This window comes from Loxodonta africana, chromosome 25 (genome assembly GCF_030014295.1).
Source record: "Loxodonta africana isolate mLoxAfr1 chromosome 25, mLoxAfr1.hap2, whole genome shotgun sequence".
NCBI classification, from domain to species: domain Eukaryota; kingdom Metazoa; phylum Chordata; class Mammalia; order Proboscidea; family Elephantidae; genus Loxodonta; species Loxodonta africana.
In genome coordinates, this window is record NC_087366.1 from 37,834,842 (window position 1) to 37,859,773 (window position 24,932).

Genomic DNA, 24,932 nt, shown 5'->3' on the forward strand with positions numbered 1-24,932 from the left:
TAACTGTAGCTACCTAGCAAAATGGTATAAAAATGAACAAAAACAACATATTCCATAATGAATGAAGTAAAATATATTTTGAGTTTCTGTTTTCCACATGCAGTGCTGGTGGTGCAGTGGTTAAGAGCTCGGCTGCTAACCAAAAGGTCAGCAGTTTGAATCCACTAGCTGCTCCCTGGAAACCCTCTGGGGCAGTTCTACTCTGTCCTATAAGGTCGCTACGAGTCAGAATCGACTTGACAGAAGTGGGTTTGGTTTCCACATTTGAAGATGACATTTCTAATAAGTGTCATTATCTGTTTGTGAAAAGACATGAGACCAACAGTCTTTTCTGTGTTTAAGACTGTAGCCATGAATTAAGTTGTCAGTGTGCCCAAGAGTTTCCATGGCAAATTATTGGTCTGATGGTCATCACCATCAAGCCATTTTGCTTCCATACATCTTTAGTGCCTTCATCCCACACTCACCTCCTTCCTGGTTTACATTTTCATTATCCCAGCAGCAGTGGTGATTCAGTGGTAGAATCCTTGCCTTCCACTAGAGAGACCCAGGAATGCACCACGTGAGCAGCTACCACCCATATGTCAGTGGAGGCTTGCATGTTGCTATAATGGTGAATGGGTTTCAGTGGAGCTTTCAGAGTAAGGCAGACTAGGAAGGCATGGTGATCTAATTCCTAAAATCAGCCAAAACCCTATGAATCACAACAGTCCGATCCCATTGTTGCCATGAGTCAGGTGCCAACTCAACGGCAGCTAACAGCATAGTGAAACAAGATTTGCAAATCCCTCTTGACCATAAACTCCTAAGAGTCAGGAACTTCTCCCTTTGGTTTGTCCAGGGCTTGGCATTTTGTCTGGTGCATGGGGGAAAGGGGACCTAAAAAAATTACCTTAATGAGTGCTACCAACCAATCCCTTGATCCATGCTATGCACAAACACTGTAATAAATATTTATTGATTTCTTGTAACAGAAGCAGTAGAAGTTTCTCTCAATAGACTAAATTTACATAAAAGAATGAAGGTATGAAGGTAGCTGGTTTATTTGTGCCTGCTATATTGCAGCCGTGGATTAGCTATTTTTATTTACAAGTTATTTCATTGAATTCTGACAATCCTGAAAATTCTAATGGACTCACAGATACTTGGTGACTTGCTCAAAGTAACATAAAGTAGTGGTGACAGACCCACAAGTCAAAGCCAGCATGCCTGACTCCATCATTACCACGTCCCATTATTCTCACTTATTGAAAAAGAAAAAATGGCCATCACTCAAAGAGCAGTGTGGCAATGGAAGTATAAAATTTAACACATGACTTTGAAATTCATGAGTATTTGGGTACTAATAAGAAAGGTTGGAAATATGCATTTTAAAGAGTGTTTAAAACACACTTTGTGCAGCAATAGAAGCAAAAAAAAGGGTATAATGTGACAGCAAATTGAGTGCATGGGGGTCCTTTGGAAGCTCCAGTAGATGAGAATTAAAAAATATATATATACATATATATATGTTACAAAATAATTACCTTTTCTTATGGATTGAATTGTGTCCCCTCAAAATATGTGTTGTAAATTCTAATCCCTATACTTGTGGTTATAATCCCATTTGGGAATGGGTTTCCTTTACTATGTTAATGAGGCAGTATTGGTATAGGGTGTGTTTTAAATTAATCTCTTTTGAAATATAAAAGCAGATTAAGCAAGCAAGCACAAATGGTGAGGAAGATACATACCACACGATTGCCAAGGAATGGAATGGAAGCTAAAAAGAGGCAAGTACTTTCCTCGGAGTGAACAGAGAGAGTCTTCCCCTAGAACCAGTGTGGTAAATTCAGACTTCTAGCCACCAAACTGTAAGAAAATAAATTTGTTTGTTAAAGCCACCCACTTGCGGTATTTCTGTTATAGCAGCACTAGATAATTAAGACAGCATTTGGTACCAGAGAGTGGGGTGCTGCTCTAACAAATACCTAAAATGTGGAAATGATTTTGGAATTCGGTAATGGGCGGAGGCTAGAAGAGTTTTAAGGTGCCTACTAGTAAAAGTCTCAGAGAATATATATGGAGCCATCAACAGAATGCTGCTAGACATGTGGACATTAAATGTCCTTCTGGTGACGCTTTAAAAGGAAGTGAACATGTGACTGGACAGTGGATAACTTTGTACTGAGTCAATCTTCCTTTAAAAACAGTTAAGCTTAAAATGCATTTCTGCCACCCGTGTTGCATTTGATGTAATGAAGAATGGTATAGGGTTGCTATGAGTCCAAATCAACTCGAGGGCATTGAGTTTTTGTGTGTGTGTGTTAGTGGTACAGGTTTAAAGTAAACCAGTCTTAGAGCAATACTTGAGGTTGTGTTGCTAACCAGATAGTCCAACTTGACCTCTGGTTCCTGATGACCAATTTCAGAAATGATTCCATTTTCATGTAAAGTACAGAAAGAACCACAAAAAACAACCTCCAGATGGACTCAAGAGAAAGTACCCTTAAAAAAAAATTTCCGTTCCTATCAGAAGGCAGACCAAGAGGAAATTTATCCTCCCACCCACAAATTCCCCAGTAAGCTTTCATCTAGCGGTTTTCACTCTCTTTAGACAGGAAGCGGGCACCCTCTTCTCTGAACCACTTGTTTCTTCAATGGCACATTTCAGAGAATAAGACACCCATCTCAAGAGTGCCATGGGCCTCCGGACCACTAAACAAATGGGCAGGGGCACCAAGCAGCCCCCTGCTCACCAGGAGGGTAAGTAGTCATTTGCTAAGTGTTTCCATGCGTTTTCCAGAGCCGAGTTTTTAGCCAGAGGTACTCTTGAATGATACTGCTGCATTGTCCGCTAAAAGATGTCTCTTTCAGACTGATTTTTGTCCTTCTGTTCTTACCGAGGAAGGCAACAGATTATTTAAAAACATTTCAAAGATTCCCATTAAATTGCCTGTAACCCTTGTTTCTTAGACTTATGATTGACAATGGGCTTCGTTAAAATATAACAATTTAAAATGTATTCTTAATATATATAAATATAAATTCCGATCTATGCTCATTTAAATAATTGGTATAAAATCACTTTTAAATTAAACCTTCATTTTTTTTTTTTAAGACCAATTTTTCTTTTGGTTCCTCATTTCCGAAGAGAACCCAAAGCTGTTTTCTAGGGAGGCTGAGCATGCACCAGGCATCTTCTTTTCCACCCTCTTTGTGTAGCACTTACCCTGGAGGTCATGTAATAACTAATGCCAGAGAAAAATCAAAATAGAAATTATTAGCGTGTGCCATCATGCAGCGGCATACTCTCTGCCTAAAGATCAGGAAATCGTTTAAATATCAGATTGCCGGCGGGCATCTCAGCCCAGGCCTGTATACGTGAAGTTCAGGTGTCCTTGGCTGAGAGGGCGTGATTAGAAAGCCAGCAAAGCCACTCGCGGCTGCAGCAGTGTTTTGAGACCAGTAACTCCCTCGCAGCCGGTCCGGGGCTGTAACCGCCTGAACCCATCGGCGGGATCTGCCGCGGGGGACCTGGGCTTGGGGCAGGACGTGCGCCCCGGACACTGGGCAGCGGTCCCGCGCCCGGCCCGGGTCCTCCGCACCCGGCTCCCGCCCGCGCCTCTGGGGGAGGGACGGGGGGACACGCGGAGAGGGGCTTTGCTAATTGCCAAAGCAGGAAGTGAGAACGAGGAAGAAGCCGGCGGAGACGCAGGAAGGAGGAGCTGGAGCAGGAGGAGAGCGCAGAACCGCGGCGGTTTTCTCGGGCGCGTAGGGGAAGCAGGACTTTCCATCCCGGGCGCGCCGCTCTCCTCCCGCGTCCCGGAGGCCGCCCACCCCCGCTTGGGCGCTCGTCGGCTCCACCCCGCCCCCATGGCCTCTCCAGACGACCCTCTGCGCGCAGGTAAAGTGACACCGCGCCCTCCTCTGGAACAGGGACCGCGGGCCGAGAGCTGCGCCAGGCGCCCTGCGCCTGCGGCGGGGCTGTCGAGCCGAACCTCCGGGCCACCCGCGGGGACCCCGGGACGAGCTGGACCCCGGCCGCTCGAGGTGGGGCGGACTGGGGCAGCCGCGGTGCCCGGGCCCGTGAGCGCGGCGTGAGCCTTCCCACCCGCGAGCGGCCGCTGGTCACCGCCTCCGCCCCGCGCCCCCCGCAGTCCCTGCCCCTAGTCACCCCACTCGCGCCCAAGACGCCACTTCCCTTTTTTTCCACGCTGCGGCCTCAGCCGCTTTTGTTCTGGACCGGGGGTGCCAGGTTGAAACAAGTCCAGCAAACCTCTCTGGCAGAAAAGAACACAAGGGTTGGATTTCATTTTCTTTCTCCTGGGCTCTCTCACCATTCACATGCCTTATTTCTCCCTTCCACTCTCCTTTTTGTCACTTTTATTACATGGTTTTGTTATTCTGAATATTGGCCCTCGAAACTGTTTCATAAACTAACATCCACAGGACCAAAAGGCGGACCCCACCTATGGGATCCCACCTGTGGTGGCCTTTGATGAGAATGGCCTCAAGTTGCTGCCCTTATTTTAAAATATTGTTTGTTTGTACCTGAAGCTGGATTCAAGATTTTTCTTTAATCTCTCACCTGAACTTAAAATCCTTTTCAGATTTTGCCCTCCAGTAATTCTATATCCTTGCTCCCCCGTAGCCTAGGCCCCATACACACAGGTGGATGAATGATACATCTCCCAGAGGTCTTTTTTCTGGTTTTGTGGTGGTTGGAAACTAGGGAAAACTGTATAGAATGAGATATATCTGTGTAGAAAAATGTGTTTCCTCTTTCATTTCTTGGCCTTGGGCAGGGACAGAGCTTGAATGTTGCATAGCTAATTTGTGGCTTGAGCAGTTAGGCAAAGGGGTTGTGGCTGGAGGTGAGTTAAAAGACTAAATCAGTCAGCTAATTTGGTGCCCTGTGTTGGGTTTGAGGCAGTTTCCTAGAGACTTCAAAGAAAGATCTAAATGCTTCTTCAAATGGGGGATGGTAAACATTTTATCAGTTGGAGATGGAAAGTAAATTAACTGTCTGGGTATCTCCCTGCCCCCCACCCCTGCACCCATTGTTTGGAAAAATAGAAGGGGAGATAAAGGGAGAGTTTCTCCCCACTCCCACCCCTACTCTCACCCCCTCATCCACCTCCTCTTCTGAGAACCTAGTTGACAGGGTGCCAAGAGGTATTAGGCCAGATTTCATGTACAGTGCTCTCAGATTTCATTAACTGATGATGCTGGTGACGATTCAAAAATATTTCAATAGGGACATATTGAATGGGGAAAAAATGTGAAATCTTGTGCCTGGGCTCCCTGAAATCACACTGCACCAGAGAAGGTGGGGCAGGGAGACACAGCTTGGCAGCAAGACAATGTACAAAAAGCCTCTGTAAGTCACTAATGTGATGAGGCCCCATGTTGTGAGCTGCCCCCCATGGCAACCCTATGCACAATGAAAAGAAATGCTGCCTAGCCCCGTGCCATCCCCATGATGGGTTGGGGATTGAACCGCTGTGATCCATTGGCTGATTTTTGGAAGTAGATCTCCAGGGCTTTCTAGTCTGTCTTAGTCTGGAAGCTCTGCTGAAACCTGTTCAGCATCATAGCAACCTGCAGGACTCCATTGACAGATGGCTGTTCATGAGGTGCACTGGGTGGGAATTGAACCTGGGTCTCCCGCATGAACGGTGAGAATTCGACCACCAAACCACTGATATCCCGATGAGGCCCCCAGATGGGCTAATATGATCTCAGATGGCAGTGAGAATTACTGGCTGTGGAATTCAGGTGATGGCACTCTTAGTCTACTGTGCCCAGCCAGAACAGATGTACATTAAGTCTGGAATACATGGGCAACCTGGAACAAAGGAACTTACAAATCTCAGCATATGTGGAATAATGGAGAGAACAGAGGCTAAGATAATAGGGAGGGTGTCCTACAGAATGCGTTTGTCTCCTGGACTTTAAGGGGTGGAACTCAAACCAGTAGGTGTAATCTTTGGGGAGAGAGCGACTTTGGTTTCACACCAAGAGGAGGGAGGCCTCCTAAGGTTGTGATCTCCCATCCCTGGGCAGAGATGCTGAAGAACAAATTCAGGCGTCTGAAAAGATGAACACAAGGTCCGTTCCCACTCTGAGATTCTGTCAATAAAATGAGGGTTCCTTCATTAAAACAAAACCCAAAAACCCTTCCCCTTTCTAACATTTCACTCAGTTTCTGCAGCCTGCAGGACACACACACCAACACCTTCCATTCCTATCATGAAACCACAGATGATGCCAATGTGTGGAACATGTTAAATGCAATTTTTACTTCTCCACCTCAGACCCCAGACGCTCCTGATATCTTATACTCACCACCCAGTAGTTGTTTTCATGCCTGCTCTTGCCTTCTGCCTATCTGTTCTCCAGAAAGGTGGCCAGGGTGGTCTTTTTTAATTATGGTTAAGTACATTTAACAAAAAGTTTGTCCTTTTAACAGCTTTTAAGTGTACAATTCAGTGATGTTAGTTACATTCACCATGTTGTGCTACACCATCCGTTCCCAAAAGTTTTTCATCACTCCAAACAGAGACTCAGTACCCCTTAGTGATAACTCCCATTCCCTCCTCCCCCCAGCCCCTGGTAACCACTATTAAACTTAGGTCCATATGCATTTTTCTATTCTATATACTTCATGTAAGTGGGATCATACAATATTTGTCCTTTTGTGTCTGACTTATTTCACTCAGCATAATGTTTTCCAGCTTCATCCATATTGTGGCCAGTATCAGGACTTCATTCCTCTTTATGGCAGAGTAATATTCCATTGTGTGGATATACCACATTTTATTTATTCATTCATCTGTTGATGGACATTTGGGTTGTTTAAACCTTTTGGTTACTGTGAATAGTCCTGCAGTGAATATTGGTGTACACATACCTGTTTCATTCTCTGCTTTCAAGTCTTCAGGGTATATACCTAGGAGTGGGATTGCTGGGTCCAGAGTGATCTTTAAAAACAAGCCAGACCCTGTCATCCCTCCACTTAGAATCCTGCCCTGACTTTCCAACAAACTCTCAGTCTTTAAGTGGTTTCTATATTCTATAGGATTGAACCCTACTTATCTCTCCAACCAGCTCACACCCTATTCTGCTCACCGCCCTCTGCTCGGCAGCCACGCTTCCTCCTTTTGTCTGCTTGAAAGCCCTTGTACCCTCCTGCCCCTGGGCCTTTGCACCTCTCTCCCATCCCTCTTCCTCCCAGTTAATCCATACTTATCCTTCTGATTTCAGTTCAGAAGAGATCAGATCAAACTGCATGTTACACACTCTCAGTGTACCGTGTGCCTTTCCTTTTTAGCCCTTGTCACGATTTCTAGCCGTGATTACTTGATTAGTGTCTCTCTCCTCACTAGACTGTGAGCTCCTTGACATAGCCCATGTCTGTTTTGCTCAGCTGCACAGTAGACAGCATGTAGAAGTCCTGGGTAAATAGTATTATTTCAATAAATGAATGAAAGGTATAAAATACAAGCATGTATGCTTCTAAACTGTAGGCAAAAAAAAAAAAAGTTCTTCCCATGTTATTATCTTAGGAGCTTATTCATCAAGTCTGATGTGTTAACTGAGTTTACCTTGTAACATTAAAAAAAAGAGAAAAGATGTTTTTATCTCCACATACATATAATAAAGGTAAATGAACTATTATACTACGTTATGAGTTGTCTTAGTTATCTGGTGCTGCTGTAACAAAAATACCACAAGTGGATGGCTTTAACAAACAGATTTATTCTCTCATAGTCTAAGAGGCAAAAAGTATAAATTCAGGGTGCCAGTTCTAGGAGAAGGCTTTCTCTCTCTGTTGGCTCTGGGGGAAGGTCCTCATCATCAGTCTTCACCTGATCTAGGAGCTTCTCTACAGAGGGACCCCAGGTCCAAAGGACACGCTCTGCTCCTGGCAGTACTTTCTTGGTGGTATAAGATCCCTCTGTCTCTCTGCTCGCTTCTCTCTTTTATATCTCAAAGTGGTTGACTCAAGACACATCTAATCTTGTAGACCGAGTCCTGCCTCATTAACATGACTGCCTCTAATCCTGCCTCATCTTAGAGGTAGGATATACAACACATAGGAAAATCACATCAGATCACAAAATGGTGGCTAATCACACAATACTGGGAATTATGGCCTAGTCAAGTTGACACATTTTGGGGGGACACCGTTCAATCCATAACATGAGTTTAATATTAAAAAAAAAAAAACTTTTTCACATTATGAAAATAAACAGGACTGTGGAGGTCACATGGGAGGGAAAAAAACCAGTCATGCCAGGAACCGTGTAGCTGTCACTCTTTATCTTTACCACTAATAAACAATCTAACCTCGAATGAGCCAGAGTTGTCTGTCAAAAGCGAATACAATCTGGTTTGTGTTCAAACAAAGAAAGAGGCTTTAAAAGTCTAGGTTGAGGAGGTGGTACGATTTGTTGCTTCATTGCAATGAGCTAAACTGCCCATGGCCACAGAGCACACCAGGCCTGTTCTCCCTTTGTTCTGGCGATTGCTTGTTTTCCTGGTGCAGCAGTGCCGCTGTCTGGGAACCCTGGCCTTGGGGACAGCTGAGGACGGCCCCTTTGGTGGCATCTCCTCTCTAGCTGCCACTCCTAGCCCTCCTGACCTCCTGAGCACTGAGTGTTCAGACTGACCAGAGCAGCAGCCTGCCCCTAGTCAAACCGCAGGAGCACTGAGGGCAGTAACCCGGACCCAGCAGGGAACCACTTCCAGGAACACCCTTATTTTAAAAGCTGCACTGGTTAGGTTCTTTTTCCGCACCCACCAAGAGAGTGGGGGCAGTTTGTGGTTTTCCTTTCTCCCTTCTTCCCACTCTCCTTCTTTCTCTATGGGGTTTTCCAGTGCTTGCTTCTTTTCCTTGTATTATAATGCCTCTGCTTTCTCAGTTTTCTTCCATTTCCCTTTGTGTGGTCTCTTCCCTCCCTGCCCTTCCACTCTCCTCTGCAGTTCCACCCCCTTTGGAAAGGAACAACCCTGGCTGACCCTTCAGAAGCACCATTGGCCGCCCTCTGGAAGAGTCACGCTTGGGAGTGTGCTTTCTTGATCCCTGTGCCTTCCCCAGCTTTTTCAGCCCCTGCTCTGAGGCCTGAGGATGGCAGAGAGGGGCTGCTGCAGAAGACACTCGGCTGCCCTCTGCTCTGAGCAGAAGAACTAAATAATGTATCAGCACAGCCATGTGGCCCTGCTGTGGCTCCGCGAGCTTCTGTGATCCCGAATGTGGGCTTCTTTATCACCAGTAATAGAAACAGCTCTAGATCAAAAGAAAGCAATGGTACCAAAAAAAAAAAAGGAAAATGAAAAAAAAATTAACTCTGAAGTCAGTAGTTCGAAGAATTGCCTTTAACTCCTTACAGAAGGTACCAGGCCCTCCCGTTGTTGGCTCCTGATACCTGGGGAGCTGGGAAGCCCTGACAAGCTTCCCTCTTCGTTTTCTCTGAAAGGACATCTTTAGAGGAGACGTTTGAATTTCTTTTGAGAAGCTGCCACTAGAACTAAAACTGAACCAACTGCTGTTGAGTAGATTCTGACTCGTGGACACCCCAGGTGTGCCAGAGGAGTACTGTGCTCCAAAGGGTTTTCAATGGCTGTGATCTCTTAGAAATTAGATTGCCAGGTCTTTCTTCTGTAGTGCCACTGGGTAGACTCGAACCTCCAGCCTTTCAGTTAGCAGCTAAGTTAGTTAACCCGTTGTCCCACCAGGGGCTCCTAGGAACTAAAAAATACCTAGCCAATTACTGTTGATTTCTACTCGTGGCAACTCATGTGTGTCAGTAGAACTGTGCTCCGTAGGGTTTTCAGTGGTTGAATTTTTAGAAGCAGATTGCCAGACCTTTTTTCTGAGGAGCTTCTGGGTGGATTCAAACCACCAATCTTTCAGTTAATCGCCTAATTCTTAACTTGTTGCACCATCCAGGGACTCCCTCTAGGAACTACTGCCCCTTGTCTGCTGTGGCTAATAAAGGGAGACAAGAGAAAGTGACAGGCAGCTCCGGACACATGAACGTGTCTGTGTTGGACAATTGCTGACCATTCCTTCTGGGAAGGCTGCTGGCTGCAGTGCTGGGTTCCCAGCCCCTGTGAGGTCAGGCAAGCTTGCCCTCCCCCAGGAGTATCTGTCAGGTGGTCAGTGCGTGGGGCACACTTCGAGAACCTCGGGAGAGGAAAATATACACACTCTGAAGTCAGACCCAGATCCAAATTCTGGTGCTTCCAGTTACCGCATGACCTTGGGCACTCAGTATGTAAAAAGAGAATACTTACACCTTTGTCAGGGTTACCCTAAGGATGACCTGAGACTGTATCAGCCAGGTAGCACAAAGTAGGCACCAGGCAAGTGGGAGCTCTATTTGTTATATAAGATCGAAGTGCTATGGACCAGCCTGAAGATGTTCTTTTACCTCTGTGGCTGATACTGCTCACCACTCATGGACTTTTTTGGTTTGTTTTTTTGCTTAAAATAACTGAAACTTATTCTTTCACAGTTCCAGAGACTAGAAGTCCAAAACCAAGGGGTGAGCCAGGCCATGCTCCTTCCAAAGTCTCTAGGGGAGGATTCTTCCTTGTCTCTTCTAGCTTTGATAGCCCAGGTGTTCCTTGGCTTGTGACAGCATCACTTCAGTGTCTGCCTCTGTCTTCACATGGCCTCTTGCTCTCTGTGACTCTCTCTGTCACTTATAGACTTTTAAACCTGAGAGGAGGTATAGAGGCTCTCACTTCACCCCCCTTAATTACAGGTTAGGGCTTAAGGCCTAGAGTAACAAAATGATTTGTGCAGCCTGCCCAGCTTGCCGGCACCCTAGGCCTCAAGAGCCAGGGCAGGTGCCCTCTCCGTGGTGCATGCTGCCTCTGTTCACTTCCCATTTCTCTCGTGCCTTTTGAAGAACTCTCCAGAAGATGCTAATCCAGATCAAACGCCATTCTCACTGCCATAAAAGTAAATGGAATGCCAAAAGGCGGAAACAACATAAGTGTTCATCAACAGATGAATGGACGAACAAAATGTAACCTATCTATACAATGGAATAAAGAGAAATGAAGTACTGATTCATGTTATGACATGGATAAACCTTGAAAACATTATACTGAGTGAAGTAAGTCAGAGGCAAAAGGAAAATATTGTGTGATCTGACTTATGTTAAGTATAGAATAGGTAAGTGCATAGAGATAAAAGTTTATTAATAGCTAAATGCATAGAGACAAAACTTTATTATGAGGAGCCCTGGTGATGCAGTGGTTAAAGTGCTCAGCTGCTAAGCAAAAGGCCAGCAGTTCAAACCTACTAGCTGCTCCATGGGAGAAAGATGGGGCAGCCTGCTTCTGTAAAAATTGACAGCCTAGAAAACCTTATGGGGCAGTTCTACTCCATCCTAAAGGGTCACTATGAGTCAGAATTGACTGATGGCAGTGGGTTTGGTTTTTGGTTTTACCAAGGACTGATAGAAGAGAGAAATGGAGAGTTACTGTTTCATGAGTACAGAGTTTCTGTTTGGGGTGATGAAAAAGTTTTGGAAATAGACAAAACCAAATCAGTTGCTGTCGAGTAGAAATTGACTCATGGCAACTTCATGTGTCAGAGTAGAACTGTGCTCCATAGGGTTTTCAATGGCTGAGTTTTCAGAAGTAGATTGCCAGGCCTTTCTTGGGAGGCATCTCTAAGTGGGCTCGAACCACCAACCTTTTGGTTAGTAGTTGCTTGCTTAACGATTTACTCCACCTAGAGACTCCATTGGAAGTAGATTGTTGTTGTTGTTGAATCCTGTCGAGTGAATTGCAACTCATAGCAACCCCATGTGATAGAGCAGAACTGCCCCATGGGGTTTTCTAGGCTGTAATCTTTAAAGGAGCAGATAGCCAGGTTGTTTCACCTGTAGAGCTGCTGGGTGGGCTCGAACTGCCAGCGTTTTGATTAGCAGCCAAGTGCTTAACCTTTGCGCCACCAGGGTTCCTTGGAAATAGACAGTGGTGACTCAAAGAACAAGTTGTGTTTCCTCTTGATTCCTCTCTCACCTCACTGTCGTGCTTCAGAAGATAAAAACCCTAATTCTGTGTGTCTTTCCCTAAGTTTCATTTATTTTCAGAGATTTCAGACCAAAACAGGAGACTTTGTGCCTCCGAACCCCTGTTGTCTTCTGCCTTTCCCTTCCTGTTAGCCTTCTAGCTCTCTGGCCACGTTTAATTGTGTCAGAACTCTGTCAGATTCTGAGGGGAGCTTGACCTTCCTGCAGCCTGGTGTCAGAGTCGTTTAGAACCATCTCCCTCCCCGCTTCCCAGTCCTCCAAATCCTTCATAACCCATGAAACTCCGTTGTGTTGGTACCTGTTAAAATTCCACGCCCCTGGAGGGGATAACATTTTGAAGCATTGTCATTCAGGTACACTTGGTATAAACGAAATATTTGGGACTGGGCCCAGTGGGCCTAGGGCTGGTGTTACCCAGTGTGGTAATTCATGGCGTTACTCCCCCCATGCTAATTACTACAATGTTGTAGCTAAAATACCAGAAAATTTGACAAAATAAGCAGTTATAAAAACACAGGCAGCAACAAAAATAGCAGCACATGCTTGTAGCACGTGAAGACGAAACCACGGGATTTGAAGCATCACTGTAATTGGGTAATAATAACAGCCCTGACTAGAGCACATTAGAAGGTTCAAAAAGTAAATTAGCATAGAGTTTTAACCGTACAGGTATATTGATAATGTAAGCTGGGCTTGTGAAAAATGTTGTTGTTGTTATAACTAACTAGAGGGATATTTTTATAAAAAATAAATTTCTGCTGAAACACTGCACAAAAATTTTGTAGACATTTTGTAGACTCTGACAGTGTCACCCAGTGTGGTTTGCACCCCACACACCCCTCTAGTGATGCCACTGACTAGGTTTTGATAGGAGGGGGAAAGAAGGGATTTGAGGCTACTTAGTAATGGTTCTACCATTGCCCTTTCCCCAGCCAGGAACCAGAATGTGAGAGGGCGGGAAGGAAGGACTAGAACATCGAATGCAGGTGTGTTCTGGCTGAAAGGACCCATTTCAAGAACACTGATGTGTCAGGTTCTGTCTCATCTCTGAGCCTTTGCCTATACTATTCTGTCTGCCTGGAATTCTTTTCCCTCCTGACCCCTTCTCCTGGACAGCTTTAACTCATCCTTCCTGACTCAGACACGATTTTCCTCTGCAGGCTCTTCTCTGGCTGGTGTGTGCTCCTCCATGGGTTTCTGTATTCTCCTGACTCCCACTGTCATTACACTGAGTAGTTGGTATTGGCATTGCCTGTTTTTTGGGCAGCAGGTATGAAACCTCTTCTGCCAACTCAGAGGTGGAGTTAGCACCAATTTGATTGTTCATTTATATCTATTCGAAATGCAGTTCTGAGCCTGTACTTCACTGGGCTGGCAGGAAATTCCATTTCAGCCAGAATTGGGGCTCTGTTCTCCTCCTTCAGTCACAAGAGATTCGGAGAGGCTAATCTGGTGCTTGGAAAACTAGGGAGGGGCCATGCATTTTCAGTTCATTAGGATAAGCATGACATCCTTACTGTCCAAGCTGAGAAGTCCTTGAAGGTCCAGTGGCCCTGTGTTTCCATGCCAGACACAGGCACAGTATCTTTGCTGGAACGGAGAACCCTGGTGTCTAGGACCAGGTACCTATGTCCATTCCTCAATATTAGAGTGCCATCTCTGGGCTCTGCCACTCTGGGGCACAGTTCCCACTCACTGAACCTGCAGACACCTCCCCCCAGGCCCATTCACCCCCACTCCTCTGGGCCACCTAGGTTATTAATTCACATGAACCACGTTCAGAAGCTTAATATTTTGAAATGATAAAAAGCAGTTGCAGAAGAGTAGGAAAGAAGAGGCACAAATCAAAATTAAGTCATTCCTGCCCAAATCCAATATGCAAGAGTCATTAATATCGTGTCTGCATAATTTGTGACTATTTGTAACTCTGAGTATTTGTAGATATTTATAAGCAACTTATTCTAAATTTTTTTTTTTTTTCAAATGAAGTCCCTTTTTCTTAATCTCTTTCTTGATGCAGTTTGCACCTGTTGCTCTTATTTTGTCTCTACTGATGATTGCCGGTAAGCTTTTCTCCGATGTGGTTAAAATAGCTTGCGTCTATATGAGAACCGTCATCAAAGGACACATTGGAGCTTTTAATTTAAATTCTCTCTGTTTCTTTTCTACAGATCATGGGGCAAAGGAGCCAGTGGAGGATACAGATCCTAGCACTTTATCCTTTAACGTGGTAGGTTACAAATTTTATGTTAATGGTGACAAATCTTGGTTTTATTCTTTTTTACTTTGTTATTTTTTTTACATCTTTGTTACTCTGTATTTACTTGAGAACCAGAAATACCAAAATAAGATTTTTCCAAGATATACTTCCTTGTCATAGTATTCTCTGTGACAAGCTGTGGGTTTCCCCAGAATAAAAATGATGTTAGAGCCTGTGGTTTTGAACATATCATATTTTATCTTCTTAGATTATGTGAGGTTTTTGTCTATTCCTGATATCATCTGCCTATTTTTAACAACTCCTTCTTTGAAATATCTAACATGAGATGGAAGGAAAAAATAGAAAAAACTCCTTCTTTGAAATATCTAACATAAGATGGAAGGAAAAAATAGAACTACCTTGTAATTACTGAGAGTTGGTTATATGCCATGCGGCCACTCTATGTGATTTACCTCTGCTATCTTGTTTAATCCTTGCCACGACCCTATAATATATAAACTGCCCATTTTACAGATGAAGAACTGAGGCACCAGGGGGAAGTAAGTTGCCCAACTTGGAAGCAGGCGAGGCTTCTGAGCTCCACCCCATCCCACTGTTCCTTAACCACTCTACGGTTTCTCACCTGCTTTAAGGTTTACCAAAACTCACTTTTTTAAATCCTCCACATTATCCTGTGAAATGGTGGGGCAGGTATTTTTATTCCCATTCTACAGATTAGGAAATGGAAGTTAGTTGATTTCTTTAAAAGCACCCAACCTGGACCCCTGCTCTGCTCGGTGGTACTGCCCCTTGCTATGACCAAATAAATGCCTTTGACAACATTAAATGTGTTTCTATGCATATGGTGCTTGACAGTTTTCTTTAAAATGTTTGGAGGAGAGGGCCTGCTGAGTCATGAAATATTCTGATTAGCTAAGATTTGGCAACCGTGGAGTTCTAATTTAGCAAGAATAGTAGCAAATATACTTCAGAATGTAAGAAACTTCAGTGTCTTTAAACGTTTGGTAGTTCACGAGGCTTGAGTTTTAATTACCACTGCACGGTTCGGTAAATGTGGATCACGTAAGGGGCCAAGCCTTGACACACAGTGGACATTGATGTGGAAAAAAAAAAAAAAAAACTGTCTTTTCACTCTCATGAAAACAGAATGCAGAACGCCCCTGTGATCATTTTTCATTTTTCCCTCAAGTGTGATCTGTTACTAAATAAAGCCTTTGGCTTGGATGAAGTGTTACTCAATTCACCGTCTCCTCCCTGCTCCCGCCTCTGCTGCCTGTGGCTGTAGTGGCCTCCTACTCACTCTCCCGACTATTCTCCTTCCCTTGGAGCCATTCTTTCTTCCTACTGCTCCCTTTGGCCTTGGCTTCCTCTGATTGCTCCCTCACGCTGACAAACGGATCTTTGCCGAGCTTCCCGCTCCTTACAGGATTAAATGTATACTCATTGATATGGCAGACAAGACCCGCCGTGACCTTATCTCCATGGACTTATAGATTTTATCTCCAACCCCATTTTCCTCTATCTCCAATACACCTCTCTGCTTCAGGCTGATGAGACTTTCATACACTACTTGCCCCCACTTACCGTATGTGCCATGTATAGCTATTTCCTGCTCCTCAAATACCCCATGCCCTTGCATCAATAATGCTGTCCCTCTGGTAAGAAAAATCTCCCTGCTTCTTCACCTGCTGTCCTAGTTCAAGCATTCCCTGATCTATGTATGAAGCCTTTGCTGCCTGGCCCTGGGACCTTCAGGTATTCCCTTTGTCTTAGCCTAGTCCCTATTTTTTTTTTTTTAATTTTTAGTTTTTATTGTGCTTTAAGTGAACGTTTACAAATCAAGTCAGTCTCTCATACAAAAATTTATATACACCTTGCTATATACTACTCCTAGTTGCTCTCCCCCTAATGAGACAGCACACTCCTTCTCTCTACTCTGTATTCCCCGTGTCCATTCAGCCAGCTTCTGTCCCCCTCTGCCTTCTCATCTCCCCTCTAGACAGGAGCTGCCCACATAGTCTCTTGTGTCTACTTGATCCAAGAAGCTCATGTGTCTACTTGATCCGCACCAGTATCATTTTCTATTTTATAGTTCAGTCCAATCCCTGACTAAAGAGTTGGCTCTGGGAATGGTTCCAGTCTTGGGCTAACAGAAGGTCTGGGGACCATGACCTCTGGGGTCCTTCTAGTCTCAATCAGACCCTTAAGTCTGGTCTTTTTATGAGAATTTGAGGTCTGCATCCCACTGCCCTCCTCCATCAGGGATTCTCTGTTGTGTTCCCTGTCAGGGCAGTCATTGGTTGTAGCTGGGTACCATCTAGTTCTTCCAGTCTCGGGCTGATGTAGTCCCTGGTTTATGTGGCCCTTTCTGTCTCTTGCCATTCCCTATTTTTTATAGCATTGTGTTGTAATTATCTGCCTGAATGACTTTCCTCAAGACTGTGTTGGCCATCTTACCATATGTAGTACCTGCACAAGGCAGGTAGCAATAGATGTTGGATGAGCCAAGCTTCTCAAAAGCTTAGAGTGGCACCTCATTTAAATGTCTTTGCCTAACTTTCAAGGTCCTCCATGTAAACTGGCTCCATCATTTCATGTGCAACCCCATTTTTTCCTGTTCACCTCCAGTGCACAGCTCTGCTTCTGGCTGGCCCGTCTTCTGTATGCGGCACTCTTCTTACCACTGGGCCTTTGCTCCTGCTATGTCTGCCGTCTGCAGTCACCTTGCACCTCCCAAGTCCTGAATCCTCTAGGCCTAGATCAGACCTCAGTTTTTCTAGCTTGTTCTAGCCTGCTTGTTAATCCATGCAGGCTTTCATAGATGTTTAATTAACATGGTGTCAAAATCCGGAGATGCAAAGATCACAGTCCCATCTCTCAAAAATCTCGCTCTGAGGAAATAGACAAATACTTTTAAAACAGACTGATAGTTGTTACGGTACAGGTGTGTATGCCATGCTCTGAGGGGGCAGAGAGATGAGAAAGACTTAGTCTGGGAAAAAACTCGATTTGATTTTAAGTTCTCTGTCATTCATTGATTGATCTTTTGTGGGAAGGAGTCTGAGACTTTTAGAGGTTCTGAACCTTTACTACGGGCTCTAAAAAAAAAAAACCTCTCAGAGAAGGCCTTTAAAACAAAGCCTTTGATTCAACATTTGGTTCATTTTCTCTCTGTCAAAGAAGGTGTGAGCGAGACCCACGGGAAACTTGGAAAGTACAGCTTTGTTCAGGATGGTGGATAGCGGTCCTTAGGCCCAGATGGAGGGGACACTGGGGACAGGGGTGAGGGGATGGAATAAGGAAGGCGAGCATAGTTTCACTCCTCTCGTTTAAATCTTCAGAGAATGGCTACACTATTTAATCTGAAGAAAAGCTTATAGAATGTTAAAAATAAAAATAACAAACAAATAAAAAAACACAGTTGCTGTTGATTCTGACTCATGGCGACCCCACGTGTGTCAGAGTAGAATTGTAACCCATCATGTTTTCAATGGCTGATCTTTCGGAAGTAGATTGCCAGGCCTTTTTCCCAGATGTCTCTGGGTAGATTTGAACCCCCAACCTTTCAGTTAGAATACAAGCACTTAACCGCTTGTGCCACCCAGGGACTCCTGCAGAGCATTAGATACCTGCATATAGGTACAAACAAGTAAAACACAGATGTGATTATAAGAGCATTTGCTACTTTGAATTCCCTGTAACCATACTACCCCCAGCTAGTGCAGTTAATTAGGAACAGATTTTTAGATAGATCTTTGTGCAATCAGTGGGAGACTTCCTTTTTGAATCCTGTCCTGTTTAAGGCAGGACAGAGCAGCCCAGTAGTGAGTACTGCCCAGGGCACACACTTGTTGACCCAAATGATTTTTACACAGAAATAGGGAGAAGGAATGGGTTTGTCTCCATAATTCGTAAAAACAAATGCTCTTCAATTTTAAAGTACAGGAAATCAACAGCAGGATAGCACTGCAGAGAAGAGAGGAAGTCTGGTTTAGTGGTCAGAGCTGAGGAACTTTCATGTTCACGTTAACTTCTTGTCCACCTTGGTTTCATTTCTATAAATTGAGAATAAAAGCAATCAATGGGTCAGGCCTACTGAAAAATCCAAGGGTAAACACTTCTAAGGTTTTAAATTGAAACTGTGACTTTTCCCAAGGCAAAGCATTCTTTTCACTTTGATCTGATAATTGACTGTGGCGATTTAAAATAACTCTTCTCTTTTGTTGGTTTCTACAGTCAGACAAATATCCCATTCAAGATACCGGACTCCCTAAAGGTATGTACAAATATGACTATTTGAACATTGTGATTACTTTAATATCTTAAACAAAGCATTAGTCAAAGTAATTTTTTTATCGTTTAAAGTTGTAAAACAGAAACATACCTATAATTCAATTCATGACTTGTTATGTGATGGTCTCAGAAACGAAGTTTCCTATTAAAATTTATAAATGATTTGTAACAATGATGAATCAAATTCCTTTGTTTTTAAAATTATTTTTTATTGTGGAGAATATACATATATATGACAAAAAATTGCCATTTCAACAGTTTTTACATGTACAGTTGAGTGACTTACTTTCATCATGTTGTGCGACCATCACCAATATCCATTTCCAAATTTTTCCATCATCTATGGTGTTTTTAACACGCTAATACGTGCATAAATGAAGACAGCCAGGACTCTGGGTTGTAAGTGATGGAAACCTAACTCCAATTAGTTTTTCCCAAGAGGGGAGGGATTTATTTGCCTAGGGAATTTGGGGAGCTGCTGGATAATAATAAAACAAAAAAAGTGCCATCAAGTCAATTCCAACTCACAGGGACCCTATAGGACAAAGTAGAGCTGCCCCACAAAGTTTCCAAGGTTGTAATCGTTATGGCAGAGTGGCTTATGGGTTCAAATCTTAGACCATTTGGTTAGCAGTCAAGTGCGTCGCCAGGGCTCTTTTTAAAAGAGGGGAGGGATTTATTTGCCTAGGGAAATTTGGACATTGATGGATGCAGGCATTTAAATAGTGCTCTCGTGCTCAGTCTCTCCTTCCCTTGGCTCTTTTTGCCTCTGTGTTGACACTATTCTCAGGAAGGCTTTCCCCACATAGTGGGAAAGATAGCTCCCAGTGCCTTCAGCTTCCGCTCAAGATGGTGGAGTAAGAAGTAACCTTTCCCCTGTGTCTGTAGCACAGTTTTAGGGGAAATTGTGATTCAGACGGTTTGGGTCATGTGCCCATTCCTGAATCACTTATCGTCATCAGGCGGATGGAGAACTTTAGCCAGGTTTGAACCAGTGTCCCAGCCCTTGACACTGAGTGGTGGAGGGGTGGTGTCAGTTCTATCCAAACCATGGGAAGAGGGTCTGTTACTACGCAAAAGGGCAAGGGATGCTCGTCCAGCCCTGTCCCTGCCCCCCCAAAAAAAGCTTTTTTAAAAATATCCTATAAACTAATGTTTTAAGCATAATACAGGATATAAAGATAGCTAGACCTTAACCAGTTGCTACTGCATCAACTTTGACTCATGGCAACCCCACGCATGTCAGAGTAGAACTGTGCTCCATAGGGTTTTCAATGGCTGATTTTTGGGAAGTAGATCGCCAGGCCTTTCTTCCAAGGCACCTCAGTTTGGATTTGAACCACCAACCTTTTGGTTAGCAGCAGAGCATGTTAACCATTTGCACCATCCAGGGACTCCTAGCTAAGCCTTAAGCCCATTGCTGTCAAGTCAATTCCAACTCATAGTGACCTACAGGACAAACCCTGCCCCATAGGGTTTCCAACTGGTGGATTCAAACTGCCAACTTTTGGTTAGCAGCCGTAGCACTTAACCACTACGCCACCAGGGTTTCCTAGCTGAGCTTAAAAAAAAAAAAAAAATTTTTTTTTTTTTTTAAGCTTAGTCTGTTATAATCCGCATTGCAAAGCAGTCTGCAAGGCTGTGCTCCACTATTGAAGCCAGGCTGCGTGTGGGCTGTCAGAGTAGAGCAGTTATCTTGTACTGTGTTAACGATTCCAAGCCAAGGGGTAGGGTGGGGTGGGGGTGGGGAGCAGTCAGATCTGATCAGCTTCAGAAATGGCAGGGGTCGTGAGGACCTCTTCCTGCTCCCCACAAAGCACCTAGGCTTCCTCATTGCCATGAAGGGTTGGATTTCTCAGCCCACTTTAAGTCGGGTTTCCCCACAGTTGCTTAGTAGTAGGCAACCTTTAGGTCATCTGACTGGAGGGAGCTCCCCCCCAGGGCCAACCTGTTTTTATGTCTTGGGTTCTGCCAAAGCTCCCCTCCCCTCCCTTCCCTCTTTCCAGACTGTTCTCTGTGTTCCCTGAAATGACACCATTAGAGTTTCATTGCTTTTATCTCCTGGGCATTTCCCTGGAATGGCAGTGGTGTAGGCAAAAGAGCTTGAAGGCAGGGTTTGGGTCTAAATTCTGGCTGTTCTAGGGAAGGCTTTTGGGAAGCACCAACCTCCCTGGACCTCAGTTTCTCCTCACTTCCCCTCTTCCCCTCTCTATGAATGACCTCTAAGTCTCCCAAATCCCCAGATCTGTGATTCTCTATTTCAGCAAGAAGGTAAAAGGCCAGACCATAAGTAAAAGGCTGGGCAGTCTCAAGCAGTGGTTCTTAGGTTTTGGTGTACAGTAAGAATCTTCATCTGGGGAGCTTGTTCAAAATACAGATTCTGGGCCCCACTGCCCAGAAATCATATGCAGTAGTTCTGGGTCTGGCCTGGGAATCTGCATTTTCACATGTACCTGGGCAATTGGGATGCAGTCCATCCTTTGAGAGCCTACTTAAGAAGATTCAGGGATTTGGTGTACCCACTGGTGAGGCATACAGAATAGAGACCCAAAGTGCAGTCAAACTGCCCAGCTCTGGTGGGCTCAGCAAGTGATATCACCTCTCAGTGCCTCGGTTTCCTCTTTTGTAGAGTAGGGAGGACAGTGTTGGCATCCAGTTCCCAGGGGACTGTTGGGAGAATGCAGTGAAGCAAGTCTGGAATGGTGGCTGGCACACCGTGAGCACTATGCGGGGGTGACGGGAAACCTGGCAGAGAATAGGGGAAAGTCAGGGTCGAGCACTGTCAAAAGCTTTCACAGCAAAAGTGGAACTGTCCTGGAAAAAACAGAAGACTGAGCTGGCAGCGGCTCTGGGTAGTACAGTGCATGGGTCATGGTGCCATCTGGCTAAAGATTTTTTTTATCACCTTTGAATGTGATTTCCTGTTTTGAAAGAAAAAGATTAAGTGATTACAGTCACTGTACAATCAGATTTCTCCTAGAACCAGAGTTTAACAAAACCTTAATTAAAATTGTGATGAGTTTGCAAGTAACATGACTATGAAAACCACACCTTACACCTTTCCTTTGTCCTTATTCATGTTATTGAGTGCTGAATTTTTTTATTGTTCTTTAGGTGAAAGTTTACAGAACAAACTAGCTTCTCATTAAACAATACATGTATTGTTTTATGGCATTGGGTACCAACCCCACAACATGTCAGCACTCTCCCTTCTTGACCTTGAGTTCCCTATTACCGGCTTTCCTGCTCTCTCCTGCCTTTTAGTCCTTGTCCCTGGGCTGGTGTGCCCCTTTAGTCTCATTTTGGGCCTGTCTAATCTTTGGCTGAAGGGTGACCCTCAGGAGTGACATCATTACTGAGCTAAAAAGTGTCTGGGGGCCTTACTCCCGGGGTTTCTCCAGTCTTTGTGAGGCCACTAAATCTGGTCTTTTTTGTGTGTGTGTGAGTTAGGATTTTGTTCTACATTTTCCTCCAACTCTGTCTGGGACCCTCTATTGTGATCCCTGTCAAAGCAGTCAGTGGTGGTAGCCAGGCACCATCTAAGTGTACTGGACTCAGTCTGGTGGAGGCTGTAGTAGTTGTGGTTCATTAGTCCTTTGGACTAATCTTTCTCTTCTGCCTTTAGTTTTCTTCATTCCCCCTTGCTCCCAACAGGGTGAGACCAGTGGAATATCTTAGATGGCCCCTCACAGGCTTTTAAGACCCCAGATGCTAGTCACCGAAGTAGAATGTAGAGTATTTTCTTTATAAACTGTGCTGTGCCAATTGGGCTAGATGTTCACTGAAACCATGGTCCCCACAGCCCTCAGCCCAGTAATTTGGTCCCTCAAGGAGTTTGGATGTGTCCATGGAGCTTCCATGACCTTGCCTTGTACAGGTTGTGCTGGCTTCCCCAGTATTGTGTACTGTCTTACCCTTCACCAAAGTTACCACTTACCTATTGTCTGTTTAGTGTTTTTCTATTCCCACCCTTGCCATCCATTGTAACCATCAAAGGTTGTTTCTTTTTGTGTATAATCCTTTTTTTGATATTTTATAGTAATGGTCTCATACAGTATTTGTCCTTTTGTGATTGACTTATTCCACTCAGCATAATGCCCTCCAGATTCATCCATGTTGTGAGATGGTTCGCAGATTCATCATTGTTCTTTATCATTGCATAATAGTTCATTGCGTGTATGTACCATAGTTTGTTTCTCCATTCATCTGTTGATGGGCATCTAGGTTGTGCTTCCATCTTTTTGCTATTGTGAACAATGCTGCAGTGAACATGCGTGTGCGTATATCTGTCTATTCGTGTGATGGCTCTTATTCCTTTAGAATATATTCCTAGGAGTGGGATTGCTGGATCATATGGTATTTCTATTTCTAGCTTTCTGAGGAAGCACCGTATCATTTTCCAAAATGGTTGTATCATTTTGTATTCCCTCCAGCAGTGCGTAAGAGTTCCAATTTCTCTGCAGCCTTTCCAGCGTTTTTTTGTTTTGTGTTTTTTTTTTAATTTGTATTTTTGATTTGTGCCAGTAATGTCAGGGTGAGATGGTATCTCATTGTGGTTTTGATTTGCATTCCTTTTTTTTTAATGTCTAGTGATTGTGAGCATTTCCTCATATGTCCCTTAGATGCTTGAATGTCTTCTTTGGTGAAGTGTCTGCTCATTTCTTTTGCCCGTTTTTTAATAGGATTTTTTGTCTTTTTGTTGTAGAGGTGTAGATTTTCCTGTAGATTTCAGAGATTAGACCTTTGTCGGATTTGCCATAGTTGAAATTTTTTCCCCAGTCTGTAGGTTCCGTTTTTACTCTTTTGGTGAAGGTGTTTGATGAGCATTAGTGTTTAATTTTTAGAAGATCCCAGTTATCTAGCTTATCTTCTGGAATTTGTGTGTTGTTAGTCATGATTTGTATCCTGTTAATGCCGTGTGTCTTGGATTGAATTATGTCCCCTCCCCCCCCCAAAAATGTGTGTATTAACTTGGTAAGGCCATGATTCCCAGTATTATGTGGGTATCCTCCATTTTGTGATTGCAATTTTATGTTAAAGAGGATTAGGGTGGGATTGTAGCACCCTTACCAGGTCACATCTGTGATCCTATGTAAAGGGAGTTTCCCTGGGGTATGGCCTGCACCACCTTTTATCTCTCAAGAGATAAAACAAAAGGGACGCTAGCAGAGAGGGGAGACCTCATACCACCAAGAAAGCAGTGCCGGGAGCAGAGCATGTCCTTTGGACCTGAGGTTCCTGTGTTGAGATGCTCCCAGACCAACAGAAGACTGATGGCAAGGACCTTCCTCTAGAGCCGACAGAGAGGGAAAGCCTTCCCCTGGAGCCTATGCCCTGCTAGACTGTGAGAGAATAAATTTCTCTTTGTTAAAGCCATCACTTGTAGTATTTGTTATAGCAGCACTAGATGACTAAGACACCCTGTATTAGGGTCTCTAGCATTGATCCTATTTTTTCTTCTATGATCTTTATAGATTTTGGTTTTATACTTAGGCCTTTGATCCGTTTTGAATTAGTTTTTGTGTTGGTGTGAGGCATGGGTTTTGTTTTATTTTTTTACAGATGGACATCCAGTTTTGCCAGCACCATTTGTTGAAAAGACTGTCTTTTCCCTATTTGATGAACTTTGGGCCCTTGTCGAAGATCAGATGACCGTAGGTGGATGGATTTACATCTGGGTTCTCAATTCTGTTCCTTTGTTCAATTTATCAGTCACTTTATCAGTACCAGGCTGTTTTGACTACCATAGCTGTACAGTAGGTTCTGAGGTCAGGTAGAGTGAGTCCTCCTGCTTTGTTTATTCTTCTCCTTCAATAGTGCTTTACTTATCCAGGGCCTCTTCTCTTTCCATAAAAAGTTAATGATTAGTTTTTCCATCTCTTTAAAGATTGTTGTGGGTATTTGAATCAGAATTGCATGTGTTTGCAGATTGCTTTGAGTAGAACTGTCATTTTCACAATGTTGAGTCTACCTATCCATGAGCATATGTTTTTCCACTTATATAGATCTCTTTTGGTTTCTTGCAGTAGTGTTTTGTAGTTTTCTCTGTATAGGTCTTTTATATCCCTGGTTAGATTTATTCCTAAGTATTTTATTTAATTAGGGGCTATTATAAATGGTATTTTCCTGATTTCCTTTTCATTGTCCTATTTATTGGTATATAAGAATCCAACTGATTTTTTTTCTTTTTTTTTATTTTGCTTTAAGTGAAAGTTTACAATTCAGGTCAGTTTCTCACACAAAAACTTACACACAAATCGTTATGTGACCCTAGTTGCTCTCCCTATAATGTGACAGCACACTCCTTCCCTCTACCCTGTATTTCTCATGTCCATTCAACCAGTTCTTGTGCCCCCTACCTTCTCATCTCACCTCTG

General features: G+C 43.9%; 1 protein-coding gene across 4 annotated transcripts in view; it reads left to right on the top strand.

Annotated features, from left to right (window-relative positions):
- The first annotated feature begins 1,624 nt into the window (after nucleotides 1-1,624).
- EDARADD (EDAR associated via death domain) overlaps nucleotides 1,625-24,932 on the top strand; it is a 78,758-nt gene continuing 55,450 nt past the window's right edge. Inside the window, exons 1-5 of one of the 4 annotated variants that reach the window (XM_064276708.1) lie at nucleotides 1,625-2,745; nucleotides 3,662-3,886; nucleotides 14,213-14,271; nucleotides 18,499-18,538; nucleotides 24,118-24,209. In XM_064276708.1, the coding sequence (XP_064132778.1) occupies nucleotides 2,682-2,745; nucleotides 3,662-3,886; nucleotides 14,213-14,271; nucleotides 18,499-18,538; nucleotides 24,118-24,209 (480 nt within the window). In that variant the 5' untranslated portion in view covers nucleotides 1,625-2,681. The remainder of the gene's footprint in view (nucleotides 2,746-3,661; nucleotides 3,887-14,212; nucleotides 14,272-18,498; nucleotides 18,539-24,117; nucleotides 24,210-24,932) is intronic. The other 3 variants (XM_064276709.1, XM_064276707.1, XM_023549153.2) reach the window with 3 other exon arrangements.